Below are 22962 nucleotides of genomic sequence, written 5' to 3'. Positions count from 1 at the left end.
CAGTTCTTTCATAGAAGCATTGAAGACACAAAAATAAGAGAAAGAGTAGTCAAATAAGTTGGATCCCTGAGGCTCAATACGGTCCTTCTACAACAGTCCTCAACCTCAAGTCAAGTCATTTTTGAAATGACGCAGGTCAAAGGTGGTCATCGATGGTGGTGCGCTGCGTGACGCTTCTATTTTTTAAATGTCACCATAAAGGTCCTCGTATGAAACGTTGGTACTTCTCTCCAGTAATCTGCCACACTTAGACACGCCAGTGCTCCGCTGCAAACACACTTTGATGGTATGTAATTACTACCTTCGTGGGCCTCCATTTTCAAATCACACATGTATAGAAGAGGCGCTGAAAATACATCTTTAGGAATCAAATGTCAACATATTTGATTGTGAAGTACCGAAGGCTGTTGATGGGGACAGTGGGATTCATCACAGGTTCCCGCGGTAATACTGGCTTTCATGGTACTTAGAATGCAGACGGAAGTGCCAGACTACGCCAGCGTAATTGGGTGGTGCAAAATATTAAGTGTTGCATATTTGAACCAGGAAGTGTCGTGTTCAGTGGAGAGAAGGGCTGCATGTAGCGGTTACTTTGATTGTCACAGCCAACATGATTTTAGTGTTGTAAATTGAATATAAACAAAATAAAATGTACTTCAATAGTGGTCCAGACATAGTGTTAAATGATGTTCTCCATTATATTTGACTTTTAACTGCTCAAAAATATAGTGTGAAAGGTATGTGTCCTTTGATCCGTCCTTTCTGAACGACCATTTCATCAAAGGGTTTGCGATGGTCAGATAGCAGCGGCCATTTTTCCTCTTACTCCGAATTGAGTTAGGAGAACATTGATGTCACAAAATATTAGCTCTCAATATAGGAAACTACTTCTGTGAGCGTGTGAGAAAGGCTGCTAAAACAAGTCTGCAAAGTTATTGCTGCGATTAAACCCGGTCAAGAATCGGAGCGACTCCTGCCTGATTTGAAATGTTCTCCTTATGCTTCAAATACTATTACTCTGACCCACTTTCTGTTTCACAATTGAAGCAAGTGTTTGACTCAGACATTAAACTCTAATAGCAAAGACGGATTGATTCTCAAACGTCTCTTTTTTTTTTTGTTTGACTGAATACAGAGTAAATCATTCAGGAAAATGAAGGGTTTGTCATCAATAGAACACAGTTGAGGGCTGAGCATCAGCTCTGGCTCCCGCAGCAATTGAACCCTGACTTTAGCACCTGTGGATAATTTCACAGTTACACTGTTGTTGTCTTTTTAGTTGTGGAGTTAAGCGCCATTTGACTTGGCCTTTCATCGCTGTCTCCTCAGGCATCGGCGAACAGGGCTTGTACAGAATTGTGGGCGTCAGTTCCAAAGTGCAAAGACTTCTGAACCTTGCGATGGGTGAGTGGAGCGAATTGCAGTGTTCTCAGCTCGGTTTCACCATTCGTCTTGTCGTCAGATCCAAAGACCTGTGCGGACGTGGAGCTGGAGAGCCCAGAGTGGGAGATCAAGACTATAACAAGTGCAATAAAACACTATCTCAGGTTGGTGTCTGGAGATAACATTTCTCCGTGGTGATGTAACGCTTGGTTGGGTTAGTACTTAGATAAGGGTTTCTCTGAAGGTTTCCGATCATATGAAAATATGTATATCCTTGTAGGACCTCTTGTAGTACTCGAGTCTGTGGAACCTTTTCCATGAGTCCACTTCTTATCTAGCGTTGAGCAGCGATCCCTCAGAGATCCTACGCGCAGGAGGAGATGGCTTTTCTCTTCGTATCTGAGCGGCAAAAGCCAAAGAGATGATGTGACTAATCAGCCCACTTCTCTCTCGCTGTTCTGTTTCCACAAGCTGCCACCGAAGCAGCTCCTTTTGTCCTTAATGAAACGTAGTTATGTCAGACGTCCACATGTTTGTTCGTCGCCCCGTTACGTGTGATGGTGAGATGCCTTCCTCAAGAGCCTCTCAGAAAACCACCTAAGTGGGCCGCAAATTGGAAGAAAATGTGCTTGAGGAGAAGAATATTGACGGCTCCCACTGCGTTCCATTTCCTCGTACCTGATGTGGTCACGCGGCCCGACCAGAGTGGACTCACTTCTCATACACACGCACACATATATACTCAGCAGAGTCCAGGTGGATATAGAAGTCATATAAGTATTAATTGTATTTAATAACCATGTTGTGTGTCTGTGGATCCATCTTCACGCCTGGGTCATGTGTCCCCGCCCCCCCGCCCCCACAGAATGCTGCCCGGGCCCCTCATGACGTACCAGTATCAGCGGAGCTTCATCAAAGCTGCCAGTGAGTACCAGCACTTTCCCCCCCTGCTGTGACCATAAATCTCCGACGTAACACAAGACGGCCTCTGACACAGTTTTACAGCGGAGTTTATCCAAATAAACCTGTCGCAGGCTGCTATGTCCAGGCCCGGTTGGATTAGCGCAACACTCCAGTGAGCATATGCAGAATGCTAAGCAGGCGAATCCTTGTTTAACCTTCTGGTTTGTTTTGTGTTGCCGTTGCCAACCAGGTCATGTTTACACCGCTGATAAGACAGTTTGTCTGGTGCTGGGATTTTATTTCACTCATTTAAGCAGAGATTTGCTAATTTTGTACCAGGGACAGAGGTCCATCTGTTACCTTGCCCGAATGTTTGGAGGAAACTGTGTGTCTTCGTGGTACATTGTTATGTAATATCAGAAGTCACAACTCAAATGATTTTATTTATTTCTTTTTTCAGGGAGAAATGTTGGAAATAGTTAATGTAATAAATGCTGTTGGATGAAAATATTTTGTAAAATAGCTCATTTATTTATTAAATATTAAAGGATAAATAAATGTGAACGCTAATGTGAAAATATTAACAAAAAGTTGAATATTTCTTTATTGTTTATTTAAAGAAAACAAATGAAAAATGAACAAAATAATAACAATAAAATGTTATGTGATAGTAATATAATTGATTATTAATTTTACTTGTCATTTATTTAGTTAAAAAAATAAAAACAATAAAATATTATCATGACAATATACATAAAACGGTGATTGTTTAATTTTTGTATTTATATTTACTCAAAAAACAAAATAAAAAGTTAGTTAATTGTATCACAAGAAAATCTAAACAAGTTTGTTTTTGGAAAAAAATTGGACAAATAGACTGCAACGGGACAAAGACGAGGATTGGATCTGCAAATACAGTTTTGCAAGTGTTTGAAAATTGCTAGCAATTCAAGGTCTCGACTGTGGAAGCTCAACAACAGCAGCACTTATTTCTTCTGGCAACACTGTGGAACTGAGAGTTTGCGTCACCCTTCTCTTGACTCTCACTTGCGAGTCTGAGCTGCCGCTCAGTCGAGTCCATCACTTGTTTATTTGAGAAGGTGTCAGTGACTGTGGACCTCAGCTAAGCCTCTAAAAAGCTGAGCTGTCAAGAGCAGGATCTGGGTCCAGGAAACATTTTGGCTGGGCCTCGGAGGTGAGAGAATCAGGAGCTGTGTTGGAGATTACGGTGCTAAAGGTTCTTCCTGCTTCTCTTCTGTTGAACTATACTGCACGGCAGTCATGTGACCCTGCCCGGTGTCCTGCGTTGAACTCTCTCGCCCCCTTCCTGTCTTTCATAAGAACTCGGCCGACTGTTTGTCCAATGACGAGTCTGGCCTCTACTTCTTACCTTTCTCTGTAATTGAGGTGTCCGGAGTCTAACGTATTCCAGACAGAGACCACAGGAAGTTGCAGCTCAGATTTTTCTCCTTTAATGGAGGTGCAGGGTCTCGGCTGCATGGGGCGAGAGGCAAGCAAACTGAGCTCAGAGCTGTAGCTCGTGTGCCCATTTCTGTTGCAGGCATTCAGTGCTGTCATTACCTATTATTATCACTGTAACTGACAAAAGCTTGAACTGGAGTCTCGTTTTTTGAGCAATAGATCTGCACTTGTTCTTCCTGAAGGGGCGGGATACAGTTTGTCTTGACAGAAAACCCGCTGACCCTTCTGGCTCTCACTGTGTGGAACACCATGACCATCATCAAGTGGAACCCCTCCACGTGAGGACTCATGCCCACCTATTGTGGAAACAGATAGAGTCGTGGGGAGGGCGTGTCTCGCCGTCTGAGCTAAGAGGAGCCAAATTCGTGTGTTGGCGTCAGAGTGCGTCGCAGGGAAGGATGTGTTCAGGAGGGTCAGAGAGTGCAGCTGACGTGCGCGTTGCAGTGGCTGCTCCTCGTGTCGGAGCCGCAGTCGAAACTCTGTTCAGGCAGGATTGATCAGTGGCGAGACTGTCGATCAGCCAACAAATCAGATGTGTGTGTGTGTGTGTGTGTGTATATATATATATATATATATATATACATATATATATATATATATATATATATATATTTTTTTTTTTTTTTTTTTTCAAATAAATATTAAGGAAAAGTGATCTAAAGAAAATATATATGTATCAGATGATAAAAATTATATTTTAAAATATATTTTCATAACATAAACTATAAAGAAAAAAATATTCATTTTTTCTGGACTAATTTTTATTTGTACTTTTTTTAAATACAGTTTTTGTGATGTCTTTTGTTATGTTTATTTCTATATATTAACAATTATTGACGTATTTTATGTTATGGTTTATTAAAATCTTTCCAAATGTCTGTCTTCTGTAACTGAGAACTTTTAGTTCTTGAAAGTCGAGGTGCAGCCATCGGTTTAACTCTTGTGTTTGTTTCCTTGCTGTTGCAGAGCTGGACAACCCCGAGGCCAGGGTGACAGAGATCCACGCTCTGGTCCATCGGCTCCCTGAGAAGAACCGACAGATGCTGGAGATGCTGATGAAACATCTGTCCAAGTAGGTGGCATCTAAAAACCCCAACTGCTGTTTCAGGTCTGGTACTTGACGCCGCAGCTCTAAGAGCTGCCTCCTCCGCCTCTGGTCTCCATCTTCAAGTTCAATTGGAGCCTTGTGTAATCTCCTTTCCGCCTGCATTAAGCTTGTTTGTTCTGAAAATAGCAGCCCATCCTGCTGCAAGTGGCCCAAGTGCATTTCCGAGCCGATCCCTGGAAGTGAGCGAGGGGTTAACAGTTTGGTGTTGAGCTGCTGTTGATGCGAGGAGGCGGAGCTTCAGCCTCTGAACATGTCAAGAGAAGTCTGGATGTTTCAAGCTTGCTCTTATTTATTGGCCCATTTCTGCTGTCTTCTCTTACTTGTATTTCATTCTCTATTTTTATTTAATCGCTGCATAATATTTTAAATGGGTTTTGCAGGCTGTTCTCCTGTGATAAATTGACTTAAAATATATTTTAGGTAGAAATTGTAAAATATAAATCATAATATGACAGTCAGGTTTTGAAAAAAATATTTGTAAAAAAAATCTATAATAAATAAATTATTAATTCATGTATGAATTTTAATAGGATTATATTTAAGTGCTGAAAATACATTCAAAAGTCATTAAAAAATTTGGTGAAATGATATATATATATATTTGAGAATTTGAGAATAAAAGGATTTCCGAGCCGATCCCTGACTCGGAAATATGTATATGTATATATACATATATACATACATACATACATATATATATATATTTTTTTTTTCAATTTTTAATTAATAAAAAAATGTATTCCATTCTGTGGACAGTAAGGAAGGAAGGCTGCTGCTCAGTAAAGATGTCTCCATCGATATGTTGAAACAGTGTTGCCAAGCATCATCAGCAGAACCTGATGACCGTGGCCAACCTGGGCGTGGTGTTCGGTCCCACTCTGCTGCGGCCCCAGGAGGAGACGGTGGCCGCCATCATGGACATCAAGTTCCAGAACATCGTGGTGGAGATCCTCATCGAGCACAACGAGAAGGTGAAGGCGCGCGTGTCTGGAAACACAGTGCGCTTTGAAAACAGGCGGCGGCGCGCACTGTGCGCCGCTCGAAACGCTCGTCTGTCGCGCACTCTGACTTTCCTGTTGAATATAGATGCAGCAGTTTATTGACAGATGCTGCTGCGTACGGGTATCGCCATGGCAACGGAAAATCTCTCTTCGCTTTGCTGAAACAACCACACGCTGTGCGCGTGCGTGTGTACATGTATCAACAGGCTCGAGTTTTGAGGGTGAAAGCTCAGCATAACTGGGTCATTAGAATTGGGTTTAAGTTTGGTTCAGAGTCCGAGTGAAGGTCAGCCATTTCGTTGGAAGATGGCGCCCTGCATTACCGCAACAACAACAGAAGTCACGTTCTCCTGTGTCTCAGCTGGGTCTGAGCTTTTGTTTTCCGTTTTCATTGGGCAGATATTCGGGGATATACCCAGTTCTGCGGCAGGTCAGAGCAACGCGCAGCTCCATCTGGCCAGGAGGCGGAGTGCGGAGAGCAAAGCCCCTTCCTGCAGCGAGCGACCTCTCACTCTCTTTCACACACCGACCCACTCACAGAAAGGTGAGGGATCTGTGTGCGGCGCGCACACAGCATCTCCTGTTTCCAAACCGGTGTTTTTTCTGCTTCAGACAAGAGGAACAGCGTGGCCAACGTGCCGGAGCTGCAGACGACCATCATCTCCACGGGAAACTGCAGCAGCAGCAGCAGCTGCAGCAGCAGCGGCAGCCAAGGTCGCACCCCGAGGCACAGCTTGACCAGCAACGACGGAGAGCAGGACACCCGGCAGGCCCGACCCAGCTCTCTGTGAGTGAGCCGGCGACTCGGCCGCTGATCTCAGGCCAGTTATATCTACTGTTGTCAGGCTCCCTCTCGACCAATCAGCAGGAGCTTCAGTGGTCCGCCGCTCACTGAAAGTCACTTCACATCTCAAAACCAACCCGTCTAGGATTCAGTGTCCGGAATGCATCTCCTGAGATCTGCTCCATCGGAGATCAGAGTTTTCTAAAACGATGGATAGAATTGAGGGTTCGGAGAAGCTGCTCTGAAAATAAACATTTTCTGATTCAGTTAGAAGTGAAGGAGGCAACGCTGAAGCTGAGACAGGCTCTTCAGGTGGGAGGAGGTCTGTGAGTTTCAGATGCTTGGTCTGAGCTCCAACTCCCGATAGGTTTGATGTATGGATTGTGACACGACACGGTTGAGAAACTGAAGATTTGGGTCCAAGTCTGACTTGAAGGAAAGGAATCTTGGTTCGCATCTAAGTGAAGGTGATGCATGGTGAACGTCTGTGGATGTCTCATGGCAGCTGGATAGTTGCAGTGTCGAGCTGGGTCAGAACTTGTAGCTGCAGAGTCCAGACACGTCCTGCGAGTCACGATCTGCTGCGAGAGGAGTTTCACAGAAGAATCACTCAGTCTGGGATGTTTCTAATGTGGAGCCACGTCTAACCATGATAGCTGGTGTCTTGGGTTCCTGGTGAGGTCAAAGGTCCCCAGCCTCGCCCCCTAAACCTAACCATCCAAACAAGTGGCTTCAACATTAACCAGGACTCTCAAGTGTTATTTTGAAGCTTCCATCCTCACATTGAACTTCAAAAATGTCCTCACAAAAGCATGAGGTCGCGCATGTATAGCTAAACCAGGTACACACACACACAAGTTGCCTGAGGAAGGATTCCAACCTGTGACCTTCCTGTGAGGCTCGAACCACGACTCATTTTTCACCCACGCTAAAGAAAGTATGAAGCGCTGACTCATTCAAATGGAGGATCAATACAGCAACAACAGCGCCGCCCTTCAGCTCACGTGTGGCTCCACACCACGACCATATGCTTCAGCCATGGCCTCCGCTTTTTCCAGGAAGCGCCATCTCCTCTCACAAGAGGTCAAAGTTCAACAACTCCAGACGCCTCCTTGGCCGTCAGGGAGGAAGCCTCGCTGTATCTTCCCATGGAAACAAGCTCGGTCATAGTGAAGGCCGATTGCTCACCGCCGCAGGCGAGGCCCCTCCTCCTGGTCATGTGACCTTTCTGCTCGTCCATCATCCGCTACTGTTGCTGGTCATTAGTTCTGGTGAATTGTGGGGCCTCACCAAGGGTCAGGGCTTTTGCTGCAGACAAACACAAGGGAAAGATGTCGCTCTCCTCACACATCTGCCGAGCAGCAGCAGCAGCAGCGAGCGATGACTCAGCATTCCTGCGACTCTGTCACGCATCAGGCTTTGGTCTGTGGAAACTTTTTTACTGTCTAACAGCCGTGTGATGATGAGGATGATGGTGGTGAGGTGCAGTGCAAGCGCTGCGTCCGTGGATCATCTCTGCGGCCTGAGTTCACCCCCCGTGCCAGGAGCTCGCCCGGACTCCTGTCGTGACCGGAGGCCGAAAATTTACGGCTTTTCTGATTGAGTTCTGTCTGAAAGCTTTTGCCACCTCCGTGCTCTTTCTGGAGGCTGCGGCTGAAATATGCCGCTCACGCTGGATCCTCGTGTCTTCTCACGACACGTGATGCGTTCTGACTCGCGGCGCTGGCCGCTGTGTAGATCTGTGTGTCAGCGGAGCGCACGCCGCCTCACGTGCGCAGATGCAGCGCCGCAGTGTTGCATTACTTTCTGCTATGCTCTGTAATAATCTGCTGATATCTTTAAATATTTTTCATCATTCTTGACCTTTCATTTTATTTTCTTGCTTATTTTTCTTTGTAGTACTTCTAAAAAAATGTTCTCAGCAAGTGTATTATTATTTACAAATTATATTTCTGACAGCATTTCATTATTATTATTAATAGCAACATTTCCTACCTTCAAAATTTTCTCTTTAAAATGTATTTTTTTGTTATCATTTCATGTATTTTTTTAATGTATTTTTTTCTCGTTTTTTTTCTCCTTTATTTATATGTTTTAAACATTTTATTCATCATTTTCATGTTTCAAATTATGGATACTTTTTACTTAGTTTTGTTTTCATGCATCAAATTATTTTATTTTTGCCTATTCCTTATTCCTAGTCATTTCATCTTTTTTCCCCAACATTATTGGTCAACATAATAACATTTTTTTTTTTAACTGAAATATGTCATACGTCACTCTGTCTTTGACATCTTCTCTCTTCTTTGTTCAAGATCGACATTTATTTACGTCTCCTGTCATGAGTTTTTTTGAGGAAGTGAAGGGAACAAGGATCCCTGTCGCTCACATGGAAGAAAAACAATAACTTGAGTTCAATACAAAAGGATTAGAGACCAAACACTCACAGACACCGACACGTCTTCTGTCTTGTGCGAGCGGCAGCAGGCTGAAGTGAGATCCAGTGTTTCAACTGTGGAGTCAGTGTGGTTTCATGAATGACAGAGACGGTCCTGACTCGTGTCCAGCGTCTCTGGAGTCCAGACCACTTGATGGCGTTCATAACTTCCTGTTTGCAGCGCTGACAGAAACATGGCGACGTGTGCGCAGCAGATGCCTCATGTTTGTGCTCTCTTCCTCAGGTTGAACCCTAAAACCCGTGGCAGTGTACCGACCAGGTGAGAGCTAAACCCGCGGGTGTTAGATGTGATCCGGGTCTGATCCGCTCTCTCTCCGCCAGCGCCCCTTCGTCCAGCCCCACGTCGCCGCGCTCGCCCTCCTGGCCCATGTTCTCCGCCCCCTCCAGTCCTCAGCCGCCGTCGTCCGCGTCCAGCGACTCCTCGCCCATCAGGTGCGTCGCCGGAGCGGCAGGAAGCATCGAGCGGATGTCTGGGTTTCATGTTTACTGCAAGTTAAATAGTTGGAGTGTGAAAATTGAATGGTAGGAAAAAAGTATGAATTATTATTATTTTATGAAATAAATAAAAAGAAATTAAATGCACAAAAAATAGTAAACCAAATTAAGGAGAAAATAATAAACATTTGACCCAGAAAAAAAAATGAGAAAAAGAAGAAAAAAGATAAATAAGGTGTAGTTCTGTTGGGAAAACCTTTTCTAAAAAAAAAAAGAGAATTAAAAAAAACCAAAACAATATGGCCGCCGCAAAAAGAAGGTTGATGTCATGTGACAGGTGAAAGTTTCACTGTTATAATATAAAGAGGATGATGCTTTTAAAATTTGGGGAAAAATGTGATTTGACCAAAAGGAAAAAAAGAAAAAAAAGGTCCATGGTTGTGGCAAAGACGTTTTATGACAATATAAAAACAGAAAGTCAATAAAAAAATAAAAATTATATATGTTAAACCGAGAGAATAAAAGAAAAAAATAATCCCAAAAATTGGAGGAGAGAAAAGACGACTCTCCGGAAAATGTTCACTTTTGATGGTCAGGAAGAAATGAAGGGAAATTTCAATAAAAACACTTCATATCGGGGACAAAAGAAATTTGACAAGGTGAATAGGGGGAAATGAAAAAATAGAAAAATAAAAAATAAATGACTTCATATTAATCCAACAAAAAAAAACACTTAAAAATAAATAATTGCAGTTCCACACAAACAACGACCATCTGTACATTAAATAAATAAAAAGAAATTAAATGTATAAAAAAATAAACCAAATTAAGGACAAAATAATAAATATTTGGCCCAGAAATAAAAACAGAAAAAGATAAATAAATCACACATTTCTGTTGGGAAAACATTAAAACAACAAAGGAGAACTGAGGAAAAAGACCGTTGATGTCATGTGACGGGAGAAATATTTCACTGTCATAATAAGAGGTTGATGCTTTAAAAATGTGATTTGACCGCAAGGAAAAAAAGAAAAAAAAGTTCTATAATAGTAATAAATAAATAAGCATCAAAGTTCTGTTGGGAAACCTTACATTTAAACAAAAACACACTTAAACACTTAAAACCGAGTCCCTTCTTGTTAGCTCCAGGTGTAGGAGAAGAACAGAAGAAGAAATGAAAAACACGACAGGGAATGGTAACAGTGGATCCAGGAAAAAGATGGTTTCCAGAGTGTTTTCAGCTTGGAGCCATTTCGGTCCTTCACCTCCTTGTTGTAGTCAGCATGTGAGCGTGTGGCTGTGGAGGCGTGGCCTCTCCTGCGCGGCGTCTGACCTGCGCCTGTGTTGCTCCGCAGCTCTGTGGGCAGGAGAGCGCGAGCGCTGTACGCCTGCAAGGCAGAGCACCACTCCGAGCTCTCCTTCATCGCTGGAACCCTCTTCCACAACGGTGAGTCCCCGTCGCTCTCTGACCCCGCCGCCTTGAGGGGCCTGTCACCTTGTTGACATGCCGACGCAGGTGACGATTCGTGGGAAGAAATCTGAGCTAAAATTGGACTGGACTGGAGCTCTGGTGTCCATCTGAGACTCGGAGCCAAGCCTCACTGGCTCAGGAAGGTCTCGGAGTCTCGCTGAAGTCGATACTTCAGGCTGCTTCCGCTTTAGTTCTTGGAAATAAACATTCAGCTCTTCACCGTTAGCATGTACGTCGGCGTCAGGTGACCCTGAGAGTCGCTCCCTGCCGTCCCGGAACACGAGGTGTCGCTCATGTGCTCACCTGCTAACATCCTGTGTCTGGTGCAGTTCACGCCTCCAGAGAACCGGGCTGGCTGGAGGGGACGCTGGACGGCCGCACCGGGCTCATCCCAGAGAACTACGTGGAGTTTCTATAGCGGGAGGGAAGAGCCGGACCGGACTACAGCAAGTGGACACTTTTTTTTTTTCAGGAGTCTGGACTGGAACTGGACTTGGAGCAGAACCAAAAACGGTAGAAGGAAACACTGGAAAACAGCGATGGAGCCGAGTGTGAGCGGACTGGCTCAGTTGGGCCGCAGACGCTGAAGTGTGTGTGAGAGTGTGTGTGCGTGTGAGTGTGAGTGTGCGACTGTAAATCTAAAACTTCTTTCTGCGGACGACAGCTACGATGCTAATGAGAAACAAATGGACTTCAACGTTGAACTGAAGCTGTAGAGGTGGCGGTCCCGGGGTCAGGGGGTCAGGAGGGAGGGTTACCCGGAGGTCGGGCTGATTTACTGGCAGAACCAGCTGGAGACATCCTCCAGCGTGCCACCTCAAGTCTTGGCGTCATGACGGCGCTTCCTGCCGCTGTTGCTCGCGGGACTCTAATGGGAACTGGACGAGCAGGTGGGAACTGGAGCGGATCCATGTCCAGCCATGAAGCTAATGCAGACGGCTCCAGTTGAATTCACGACACGCAACACACGTTTGTCTCAGCTTTCCGATGCTGTCGTTACGAGGTCCCGGCCCAGGGACGACATGTTAGCATAGCCTAGCATCACACTGCCACTCAAATGACCAAACTTAACTAAAGTTGTCAGCGTCATCGGACCGAATTACAATGTTCAATCCCGTTTGATTGTGGCTTAGCAAGCTAGCAATGTTATGCTATTGGCTACGTTCAAAAACACTTTGAATTTACTCACAGGAAAAGTTCTTCAAAAATGAGCGATAACGAAATCGTTCAGGATTTGAAATGTATCAACAAGTCGAACATAAACTTGATCGTAAAAGTGTTTATTGCGACCTTTATCCAGGCGCAGAATCAGTGAGTGTTTTGAAAAATTGCCTGAAGATTCAAGGAAAATCTTGAAGCGTCCGCTGTTGCGATGGAGAAATGTCGGAAACAACACAGCAGCTGATCTAAAGGTATCAGAGCATGAAGTGGCGTGAACGTGATCGGCACGTTTAACTCCGACGTCGTGGGGGGTTCAACTTCTCAAATGAACCTAAAGATGCGCTCGTGGATTTTCCACACAATTTTGACCAGAATATTCCGTGAAAACATTCCGCCACCGACCTTCCCGGGACAGAACCCAGTGTTTTTTAGGAAGACAAATGTGAATCCAGACGACTTCCTCCTGGCTTTTCTTGTAATTTATGAAACTGTTTTCTACTCTGGCTGTTTTTATGGAAGCTGAAATGACAGCGTTTGATGAGCTTTCAAAGTTTTATACTTCTGTCGGTAACTTACTAACTTAATTCCCTTGTTTTTTAATTTTTTATTTTTGACACATTTCAGTGATTTTCTGCCTTAAATGTTCCACAGTGATCCGAGCGCCAATAAAAATGCGGCGGCAGCCCCTCACTCGGGTTCTGTGTGTGAGTTTGTTTCACCACCGCAGCTGCGGGTTCACTCGCTTGACCTTTGACCTCACTTCACATTCCACAGTCTTCTTTCTCTCTCAGTCAAAATTTTCATTTTCAAATTAATATGTCTTTTCTTGCACCGTTTCTTTTATCATTTTGTTAGTTTTTGGTTGGTAAATACTTTTTTAAAGTTCTGTCACCTTTTTGGGTCTTTTTTTTTTTCCTCGATTTTTTTTTTTTTTTTTTTTTTTTTAAACATGGTCCAATTAATGTGTTTTTCTTCTCAGATCTGTTATGCTGAAATATTCTGTTTTAGTGACTTATTATTTTCTGGGAAATGTTGCCATTTTTCGATCTGTCACTTTTGGGGATTTTTTAAAAATTAATATTTTATAATATGATTATTAATAATTTTATTTATTTACTTTAAACTGAAGCAGAAATGTGGTCCAAACTGAAAAAAAAAAAAAACAATAATAATGAACATGGACTCGACATGAGTGTTGGAAAAACAGGTTTATTGTTTAGTATGTTGAAAAGAGAAAATCATTTTTCCAAAAATCTTCCACACGAGCCGTCGATGACAAAAATGTGACACACACACACACACACAAAGTCGCGGTGGAATCATGGTCGAAGAACAACACAGAAACTGAACATTAAATCAGAGAGCCAGAACACGGACCACGGAGGAGCTGATGCAGAGTCTCGGATGTTCTTTTTCAGCATTTGCACGTCTGAAACAGAAGGAAGTGAACCGCCTTGACGTCGGTGGTTCTTCAAAATGGGTGATGGGTAGTGCATTCAGCTCCGCTCCATCTTTTTATTTATTCTTTTTTTTTTTTTTCAAGTGACCAGCATTTTCTTACGATCGTCACCTGGGACTTGATAAAATATATTGTTTTTTTCGACACTAAGTGCTACTTTAAATGTAACTTTTCTGTTTTAAACTCTGCTTTGGTCACACTGGGAGAAACATTCCTCCGCTCCGCATGTTCCTTGCCTCCCGACGCTACGACACAGTGAGCTAAAGTTTCATTCACGTGACAAACACTTCCTAATGCACGTCTCATCAAAACACAAACCACCAAAAGAGATTTAAACATACAAAAAGAATTATTTATATCAAAAGGACGTTGTGGGTTTTTTTTTCCTCAAAATCACAGAAACCTTATCTGTACACGGGATTCACGTTCCAAAGTCCTAATTCCTGATTTCAAATGGCTATGGATCTGTTTGGCAAGGCCTTTTAGTTGCGTAAAAAATAAACCGTCAAACTGCTATTTACACTTATGGCCTCGGAGAGGAGAGCACAGTTGAGGTGAAGCACCGAAACATCGGAAACAATCGCGGAGGGTTCCTGCACTCGTGGGCTCGTCTACATCACAGCAAAATTCGTCGGCTTGTCAAAGCAGCGTCACTTATATAAAGCACATTCATACGTCGCGTACATCTGAGAAATCGGAAACTTATGGATTTGGGTTAAACCTAAGCTAATATTTTCGGAAACACACTTAACATTCACGATGAAACACAGCGGACGGGATTTTTCCAGTTTTTAACTAACTTTATTTTGGCCAGACGGGGAGATCGGAGGAGTGTCATTCGTGTTAACGGGAAGAAATTTGCGATCTAGCGAGAAAATATATTTTTGCTCTGGTACGGGAAAATAAATATTTATTTACATTTTTGTTTGTACATTTGTGGCCATCGGAAAATCTCTTAGCAAAAACGTGCCGTAAAAACACACCTTGGCATACTTCACATTTTTGGGTCACATGACACACGGCGAGTCTTACGAAGACAACGAAGTTGAAAATTTCACATTTAAATCTGCATTTTGTTGTGGGTGAAGTCGTGTAGATTTTGTTGATGAAATAACCCTTTAGGCGCCAAGGTTTTTTTCGATGGAACTATTCACTTTTAAATCGTTCTTTCAAAAGGCTGCAGTGAATTATATGACTTTTACGGAAGTGTATCCGATCTGTGATCATTGCCTCCAACTCTAGTCGCGGCGTCCCGCGGCATAGACCGCCTCGGCTGCTATTTTCGCGTTTCTTCAACCCGGAGGCACAGTCAAAGCTGTGACTGTGCCACGTCTCCATGCAAAGTGGACTCGCTGGGACCTTCTGTCTCACCCAAGTCAGTCAAATTCGGGTCTCTGTTTTGCTCCAACTTCGGAACCTCGACCGGTCATTCATATCAATTTATTCCAGACTTCGTAACTCAAGCGGAAGTCACAGGTGTAGACGCCATTTGCTAGTGTAAAGTAGTAACTACATCAGGCTCCATATTTGCAGCTTAGCTTGTTGAAATGCAAGGTGGTGCTAGTGACGGGCTGGTGAGGCTTCATGAAACACTGCCCTTATTTTCAGACTGGCTGGTCTAAAATCATTGCTTGCGTCAATGAAACCTTAAAACATTTCTAAACAGAGAGCGCCACCTACTGTGCTCTGAAAATAAGCGCACTGCTTCATGAAGCCTCGCCAGACCTTCACTAGGTGGCGCCAAGAGGGTTAATAACTGATGACAAAATGACAAAACCTGACATTTCACACTTTAAATGAAAGTTTTAATGAGGGTTTTGGTGAATCAAATAGCGCCATCTGTTGTCCACTGGGTGTCATGTTCCATCCACCATAAGGATATTTCTCTTTTTTTTTAATCGGACATGGAGTCGGGTAATTGCTGTTTGTGCGACGGGAATCGAAGACGCGTTTCGATGCGCCAGAACGTGTTTGGACGTGGCGGCTGTTGCCGTGGTAGCGATTCACAGGGGAGGTCTCTATCTCACGGTCATGCATGAGGTAGATACAAGGCTGATCTGCGAGTGGGACTTTTTTCTTTTGGTTTACAAAAATACAACTTTGAGTCGCCGCGCTGTGTCGGCGACTTGTGCACCTGAATGTGGAACAATCTGATGTAGCTGGTGAAGGTTAGCTTCGCAGCCTCCCTGTGGGTTTGGCACTGTCGGGACGCACGTCCACGTGGCGGAGCCTGAGCTGGGCGACACAAACATCTGGAGATTCATCCGTAGAGTTTGTGCTAACAGTTTCAAAGGACAGTGAGAGAAGAAACATGGCTGAGCCGATTTCTCATCTTCGTGTTTGTCCGAGGTTTTGGCGAACTATCTGGGTGCAAAGCTCCTAGCGGAGTCCTGCAAGGGTCTGTCCTTGCTTCCTCTGCTTGTTTTAGCTTTACGTTTTTTTTTTTTTCCGACCAAAAGAAAGATTTTATCAGTATCAGAGCTGTATTTGTACTGTAAAACTGATTGTCAGCAAAGACGTATTTCATTTTGGGATGCCGAGGTCGCTGTGACTCACAAGCTACCTCAAGACAAACATGAGCACCACATTCAAGGAATGTTTTCATCAAACTAACTACACAATTTCTATAGTTAACGGGAGTATATTTTAAATTGTTCAAAAAAAAAATGAACCCAGGACAAAGCAAGCTAACAGCTATGCTGACGATAACTCTTTATATCGCTCCAAAATTCTTACAACATGCAACCAAATATTTCATTTTCTGCTGCCAAAATGAAAATCTGACAATAAATACATTTCCACCGAGCTAACTGGGAATCATAAAAAAAATCTCTTGTTAAAGGTGAATATATGCGTTTATATATTCCTATATATTTTCATTTAAATATCTGACTCTTCTGTGCAAACCCTTGAAACAAACTGGGGGCTCAAATAGAGGCTGCAGCGCCCCTAGTGGACAGTGAATGGATCCGATCCTACTCTCTTTGATACGCAGCTAGCTCAGGCTAGTTGCCTCTTCAACGTCGTAAAATGGATTTTCTTTTAATCGCAGAATTGGAGTAAGACTTGGCGGGTGTTCTGCAGGGCTCCGTCTCAAGGCTCACTCTGGTCTCATGCGCAGGCGTTTACAACTTTAAGATAAATCTGATCTTTTTTTACTATTAAATTAAACGGACGAGAAAATCTTTCTTTTTTTACAGGACGAACGCGGTTCTCTCAATGACGCTAAAATAACCTGACAGGTTTACAAAGTAGCTCTGAGACAGTTCTGTAAACGCCCTGACGCGCTGTGTCGTGCACAGATGTGGCGGGCCGGTTTGGCGACAGGTTTTCGGGCTGTGAACTACTGGAACAGCAGAAAGGCACTGGGTTTCCCTTCGCGGACGTAAACGTCGGCACTTTCTGAACGTGCAGACACCAAGTTTCGGCCGAGAGATTCGGTGCTGCAGATTGTCATGTGGGATGGTTCGGTGTCGAAGGGGCTCACTACACTACGGACGAAGAAAAGGAGGCGGAGCTTCACTTAACTTGTTATTCCGGCTAGCGTCGGGCGAGCAGAAGAGAGTGAGACTGCCAGAGAGAGAGAGAGAGAGACAGGCGTCGCGCTGCCGACACTTGGCAGGAACCGTGATTCCGATCCGATCAGATGTTTGGGGGGATGGAGGGCGGGATGGGGCGAGGCTTCGCAGGAGCAGACGGCAACATCTGATGGAACAGCAGCGGCTTGACGCTGCCATCTTTGAATTTTGGTATCTGGTTGCTGATGATCTCCGCCAGCATGTCGGGGAACTCCACGCTCAGCGTCTTATTGATGAAGGTGTAGAAGCAGATCTGCAGGAGACCCTCCACCATCTGAGGAGGATACCACAGTCATTGGTCAGTACTAGTTTCACTTGCGTTGGTCATTGCAATAGTTGAGGTAGTAGCTACACAAATTCTTGCACTAGTTTAGAAACGCTGTACTAGCAGCAGTACTTGATGTGCTTGTAGTACTGGTTGTACTGCGAAACAATAGTTCTTCTAGCAGTAGCAGACTACTATTACTGTAGCACGTGTACTTCAGTTGGTGACTGTAATAGTACCATACAGAGTTGCAAGTATTTGTAGTACTTATTATCAGTAGTAGTAGTAGTAGCAACAGCTTGTTCGGAAGTCATCGTGTGTGTGTGTCCAGACGTGTGTGTGTGTGTACTGACCTCCTGCATGGAGTCCAGTAGCTTAGTCAGATGGTAGAAGCGCTGCCAGTTCTGACTGGAGTCCACCTCTCTCTTGACTATGGCTTTTCCCAGTTCCTTGATGTAGGACATGCGGATGTCGTTGAACACCGCCTGACTCTTCAGGCCGGCCGTTGGCACTGGACGGAGTCACACACAGACGGTGGTTAATATTGGGAGAAGAGATGGATACCTCCCATATATGTCAAGATTTTTCTCTTTTACCATGCTTTTTTTTTGGTCAATAATATTCTCGCTCACACCATTCATGTTTCTAGGATGCTGCCTGTGCGGCAGACGCTTACAGAAAAGCGACGCTAGTCTTGAATTTATAGAAATATTATGTGGTTTTCCTTAGTTAACTGTGTCTATATTGCAGTACCTCACCATCTTGTGAGAAACCGTATCGTGGCCCAAGTGTTGTGCGTCGATGGTGATGTTGTTCACCCCGAATCATGAGCTTCCTTTCGAGTTGCACGTCGCAACATGAATCAAGTTGCCCGTTGTACCTATACTCCACCCACCTTGTCTTCCAGTATTTATCGAGGCGCCAGTACCAAAGTGCCGACCCTCTCTGAAGTGACTCAGCTCCCGAAAGTGGTCACACTGAGACCCACATCTTTACGTTTCTTCAGATTCTGACCCGATTTCATCCCTATAACATGCGGCGACAAAGGGGCGCTTCAAATGTCTGAAAACAAAATGTCATAACCCCCTCGTCCCCCCCATCTCGCTCCCTCCCGGCTGCTCGTCGGTCAGCAGCGCGGCTGATTTATTCGCCACAGCTGAAAAACATCACACACTTTCTCATCAGCACCAGTTTTGGCTCCGGTCCCGGACAGAGGAGACCCGGAGATTACGTAAAGCTGCAGTCGACCAAATTTAGGAGACAGCGCAGGGGGCAGCACTGCTTTACATAATCCAATAAATGAGAGCAGGGTGTGGTGATACTGTCCACTTATTGACGTGAGTCCTCCACCTCTGGACTCATGGACGCAGCCGCCGTCTGGTTCGACCAGTTCCCCGCAGCAACGCACCTGTGCTGAGCAGCAGCAGCACCTTCATGCACAGGTACTCTTCATAGGAGACCTCCAGCCGGACAAACTCCTCCACGATCTTCAGCATCTGCTCGCACTGGTCGTTGATGAACGGCAGCTTCATGCGCTCTCTGAGGTCAGAAGAAGAAGAGGGGGTGGATCAAGAGGAACCAGAGCCTACATGGTATCGTCCACAAGGGGGGCGTGCTCAAGTTTCTCTTCATGAAACAGTGCACTTATTTTCGGAACTCCCAGTTTAGAAATGTGATGTTTCATTGAAGTAGCTGTTCCAAACCAATGTCTTTTGAGTAGAGAGTGCCACCTAGTGGGCTCTGGAAATGAGGGCACTGTTTCATGAAGCCTCATCAGCCGGTCACTACCAGTAACAGCCTTTGAAATGACCTCCGATTCTTCTAGAAGTGGAAGACAATCGAGGCTCAAAGACACTGTGCTGAAGGCTTCTTCCAAGAGTCGCAGCGGGTGTCAGGAACCTCTGCAGTTTAGAGAACTTAGCAGGAAGCACCGCCCAGACTGATCATTATGACCGGCAACAGAGAGTCAGCTAATGATTCTGCATCAAAAGATCTGTTGAATCCGACAATCTGCCCGTGTGTTTGTTACTCTCACGAGAGGCAGCAGCGGCGTGTCGCGGCCACCACTGTTGAGCCACAGGTGCTGAGCTGCGAGTGTCATGAGAGGAACGGTCAGGACTCACTTGTTGATGACGAGGTCGGGAGCGAAACACAGCATGCTGCCTTTGCACTGCTCGTAGGACCTCCAGCCCAGACTGAAGGACATGAGGAAGAGCCAGGAGCACTGCAGCAGTGTCATCTGGTCATCCAGGTGAAGGTTCCGGAAGCCTGCCGGGGTCAGACGCACCATCAACAAACTCACTCTGCTGTTTTTCTGAGACAATGTGACCCAGTGGCAGGTTCAGCCCGAATCACATTAAATCATTTCCTCAGTCCAGAATGTCGTTCATGTCTTGACTGAGCACAGAGAACTGTAAGCAACCAGGAGCAGCTGCAAGCGTTCGTCCCTAAATGAACTTCAAATGTCAGAATTCCTGTGAGAAAAACCTTTTAGAATTGATGAATGAATGAGCAGCTTTCAGGGCTGGTGTGTGAGCACTAGTGATGGGCTGGTGAGGCTTCACGAAACAATGTATTTACATTCAGAGGACAGTAGGTGCCGCTCATGGTTTAGAAATGTTGTGAGGTTTCATTGAAGTAGCTGCTCCAAACAGAGAGTGCCACCTAGTGGGCTCTGTAAATCAGGGCACTGTTTCATGAAGCCTCATCAGTCATCACTAGTGAGCACCACTATTGGTCTGTGCGAAGCCATCTATCGCCTGCCAGCTCACCCAGGCTTCTTCCTGTCTGGAAGCAAAGAGGGCAAAATGGTGCTTCAATTCTCAGGTTGATAGAAGAAACTAAATTGCTCATTTAGAAGACAATTCCGCCTCCAGTGATGGTTTTAAATGCAGCTGTGATTTCGACACGAATGACGCAGGGATTTAATCTTTCATATGAAGGTTAGAAAAAGAAAACGTGATGTAAATCAGCTTGAGCTGCAACAGAACCTCTTTGTAAGAACCGTCCTGAGGCAAGTTGGAGTCTCTATTGGGAGCTGTGTGAAAGACGTGTGTAGTTCGGCGTTGATCCAATGGATTAGCAAACACAAATGGAAGCTACCAAAAGCTAGTGATGAGGCTTCATGAAACAGTGTCCTTACATTCAGAGCTCAGGAGGTGGCGCACTCAGTTTTAAAATGATGTGATGTTTTATTAAAATCAAATCCAAAGAGCAGAGAGCGGCATCAAGTGGGCTCTGAGGTTTCATGAAGCCTCATCAGCGCATCGATAGGTTCAATTTCAGTTTCCACCAAGAGGTTCCCGGTGTGACAGGATCCGCACCATGGAGGCAGCTCGTCGAACGTGGAGGAATCACGGGAGCAGCTGAGCCACGTAGCAGCAGTTATGGAGAATAACCGACCACTGAGTCTCATTCGTGTCGGCAGATCAGAGGAGCAGGATTCTTCAAAGTCAAAAAACTATCTTCATTAGAGACCAGAGGAAGAAACCATGCCCGCTTCCAAAGATAAATTCACTTCGTCAGACTAGGACCCGAGTCTGGCACTGACTTCACCCATCGCTAATGTACCAGACGTTTCCTACAAGCAACGCACACTTCGGTCACCTTCAACTTCATGACCACCTGGCTGAAGGGACTTCATTGACTCAGTGGGTGTTATGCACATATGAAGGCATGAACAAGCATCTGTGCCAGGCAGCTGATACACAAGAACACATCTGAGAACGTGACTGTGTTTTTTCGTGGTATGCTCAGGAATGCAAATGCAGCCTGGAGGACTGTAACAAGCACTGAAGCAACTCCCTGACCAGCGCAGATAAGCACACATTTGTCACCGCCGTGTGGTGTACTTGTGGGCGACTCACCTGGTAGAGACTTGGCCCACTTGACCGCCGAGATGACCTGCTGTCCCCCGAGCCTGTTGAGGGTGGTCATGAGGCGTGACGGGGTGTCGGGCAGCGTGCTGTCGTAGCCCGCGTAGATGATTTCCGGTTCGATGGCCTTCAGGACGGACAGCATGGTGGGCACCAGGTGGGGAATGCCCTGGGGGATGTGGGCCACCGGCACAGTCCGGACCGGCTCTAGGGCTCTCGACGGCTTCATCTTCAGCTTCTTGTTTTTCCTCGCTGGACGACACAAATGAAGAATGAGAGGAGGGGTGAGGGAGTTGGAGATTAGTCTGCGAATCGGCGCAGCAGGTATTGCACACTCTCACTGTTGTGTGTCAGAGAGCTGAGCCAAAAGGTAAACCTCTATCTTCATCTCGACCCTCACCTAGCTGTGGGCCATGACCATAACAACTAGGTACAAGCAGCTGAAGTGAGTTTTCTCTGACAGGTGACGGGCGTCTCCCTTAGAGATAGGGTGAGGACTCTGTCACTCAGGAGAGACTCGGAGTGGAGCGACCCCCGGACTCCTCCCCTAGGAGGAGTTTCAGGCACGGTCAGCTGGGAGGAGACAGAGGGGTCGACCCAGGACCAGGTGGAGGGATGAGATCTCTTCACTGGAATGGGAGCGTATTGGGATCCCCAGTTGGAGCTGGTGGATGTTGCCCACGAGAAGGTCATTCGGCGTTACCTTTTCAAGCTGCTGCCCCCGCGACCCAAAAACAAAGCCTATTTACCTTATAATAATAATAATAATAATAATAATGACAGACATACATTTATATTGTGCTTGTCATTCATTTTTGTTGTGCTTGTAATGTTTTGTGTGTGAGGCGTGAGAACGACAGAGCAGGGCCAAGTCTGCAGAGATATTTCAAGCTCCATAGCTAATGAAAGTTGCTGAAGACTTTGAGTCATTAACACAAGCATCTGGAACTATGACAAGGTTTTTTTTTCCTTCCAGGAGAAGGTAGTCAAGAAGGGGAGTGTGGCTTGAGTCATAGCTGCCCTGTGAGACTGATAGAAAGACACACACATCCAAATAAAGAGTTGTTTTTAAACACACAAATCCATTCAAACACACGCCAAACAGACATATAAACACTGTCTGTACACACACAAACGCAAACTGACGTCCATGTTTACACACTCTCTGCTGCACCGTCAGAAATATCTACATATGTTGTCATGCAAATGGAAGACAGACAAGTGCCCAGCTCACACTGCTAGTCACACGCTCGAGCTCGGGAACAGTGTCAGGCCCTTCCTGCCACGTGCACATAAAACCACTTCATCTGTTAACACACTCATACTTAACTGCATCGACTTTGATTCAGCACCAACAGATACTGATAATGAGCATATCGTGCAAGAACATTGTGTTTTTAAATCAATAATTCAAAATCCACAGACTTCACTGATTGTACTTCCCTGCTCTCCGCAATCCCTCGGGGTCCGGCTCTCTATTTTCCAATGAGCTGGATGCAATTTTTTCTTTTTTTTATTTCTGCTCCCTACCTTTTCTAATTTCCTCTTCACTGGTTTCCATGGCGACTAACAGCTGTTCTGCGTGCGGAGGCGCTGACG

At 45.0% G+C, this 22962-nt stretch overlaps 2 protein-coding genes across 5 annotated transcripts in view; one reads left to right on the top strand and one right to left on the bottom strand.

Annotated features, from left to right (window-relative positions):
- LOC128748015 (rho GTPase-activating protein 26-like) overlaps window positions 1–12876 on the top strand; it is a 43782-nt gene extending 30906 nt beyond the window's left edge. For both annotated transcript variants that reach the window (XM_053846372.1, XM_053846373.1), the window contains 11 exons: window positions 1330–1404; window positions 1463–1547; window positions 2249–2307; window positions 4735–4840; window positions 5688–5847; window positions 6277–6421; window positions 6490–6664; window positions 9343–9378; window positions 9441–9551; window positions 10910–11001; window positions 11355–12876. In XM_053846372.1, the coding sequence (XP_053702347.1) occupies window positions 1330–1404; window positions 1463–1547; window positions 2249–2307; window positions 4735–4840; window positions 5688–5847; window positions 6277–6421; window positions 6490–6664; window positions 9343–9378; window positions 9441–9551; window positions 10910–11001; window positions 11355–11443 (1133 nt within the window). In that variant the 3' untranslated portion in view covers window positions 11444–12876. The remainder of the gene's footprint in view (window positions 1–1329; window positions 1405–1462; window positions 1548–2248; window positions 2308–4734; window positions 4841–5687; window positions 5848–6276; window positions 6422–6489; window positions 6665–9342; window positions 9379–9440; window positions 9552–10909; window positions 11002–11354) is intronic.
- Window positions 12877–13279: 403 nt separating this feature from the next.
- The window catches only part of LOC128748014 (glucocorticoid receptor-like), a 53126-nt gene continuing 43443 nt past the window's right edge, over window positions 13280–22962 (bottom strand). For all 3 annotated transcript variants that reach the window (XM_053846368.1, XM_053846369.1, XM_053846370.1), the window contains 5 exons: window positions 21355–21615; window positions 19612–19756; window positions 18897–19027; window positions 17842–17999; window positions 13280–17497 (listed from right to left, as the gene is read on the bottom strand). In XM_053846368.1, the coding sequence (XP_053702343.1) occupies window positions 17288–17497; window positions 17842–17999; window positions 18897–19027; window positions 19612–19756; window positions 21355–21615 (905 nt within the window). In that variant the 3' untranslated portion in view covers window positions 13280–17287. The remainder of the gene's footprint in view (window positions 17498–17841; window positions 18000–18896; window positions 19028–19611; window positions 19757–21354; window positions 21616–22962) is intronic.

The sequence above is a fragment of the Synchiropus splendidus genome, chromosome 17 (genome assembly GCF_027744825.2).
Source record: "Synchiropus splendidus isolate RoL2022-P1 chromosome 17, RoL_Sspl_1.0, whole genome shotgun sequence".
NCBI classification, from domain to species: Eukaryota; Metazoa; Chordata; class Actinopteri; order Syngnathiformes; family Callionymidae; genus Synchiropus; species Synchiropus splendidus.
Note: the sequence above shows the minus strand (reverse complement) of the source record. Positions and strands in the feature narration are given on the sequence as shown.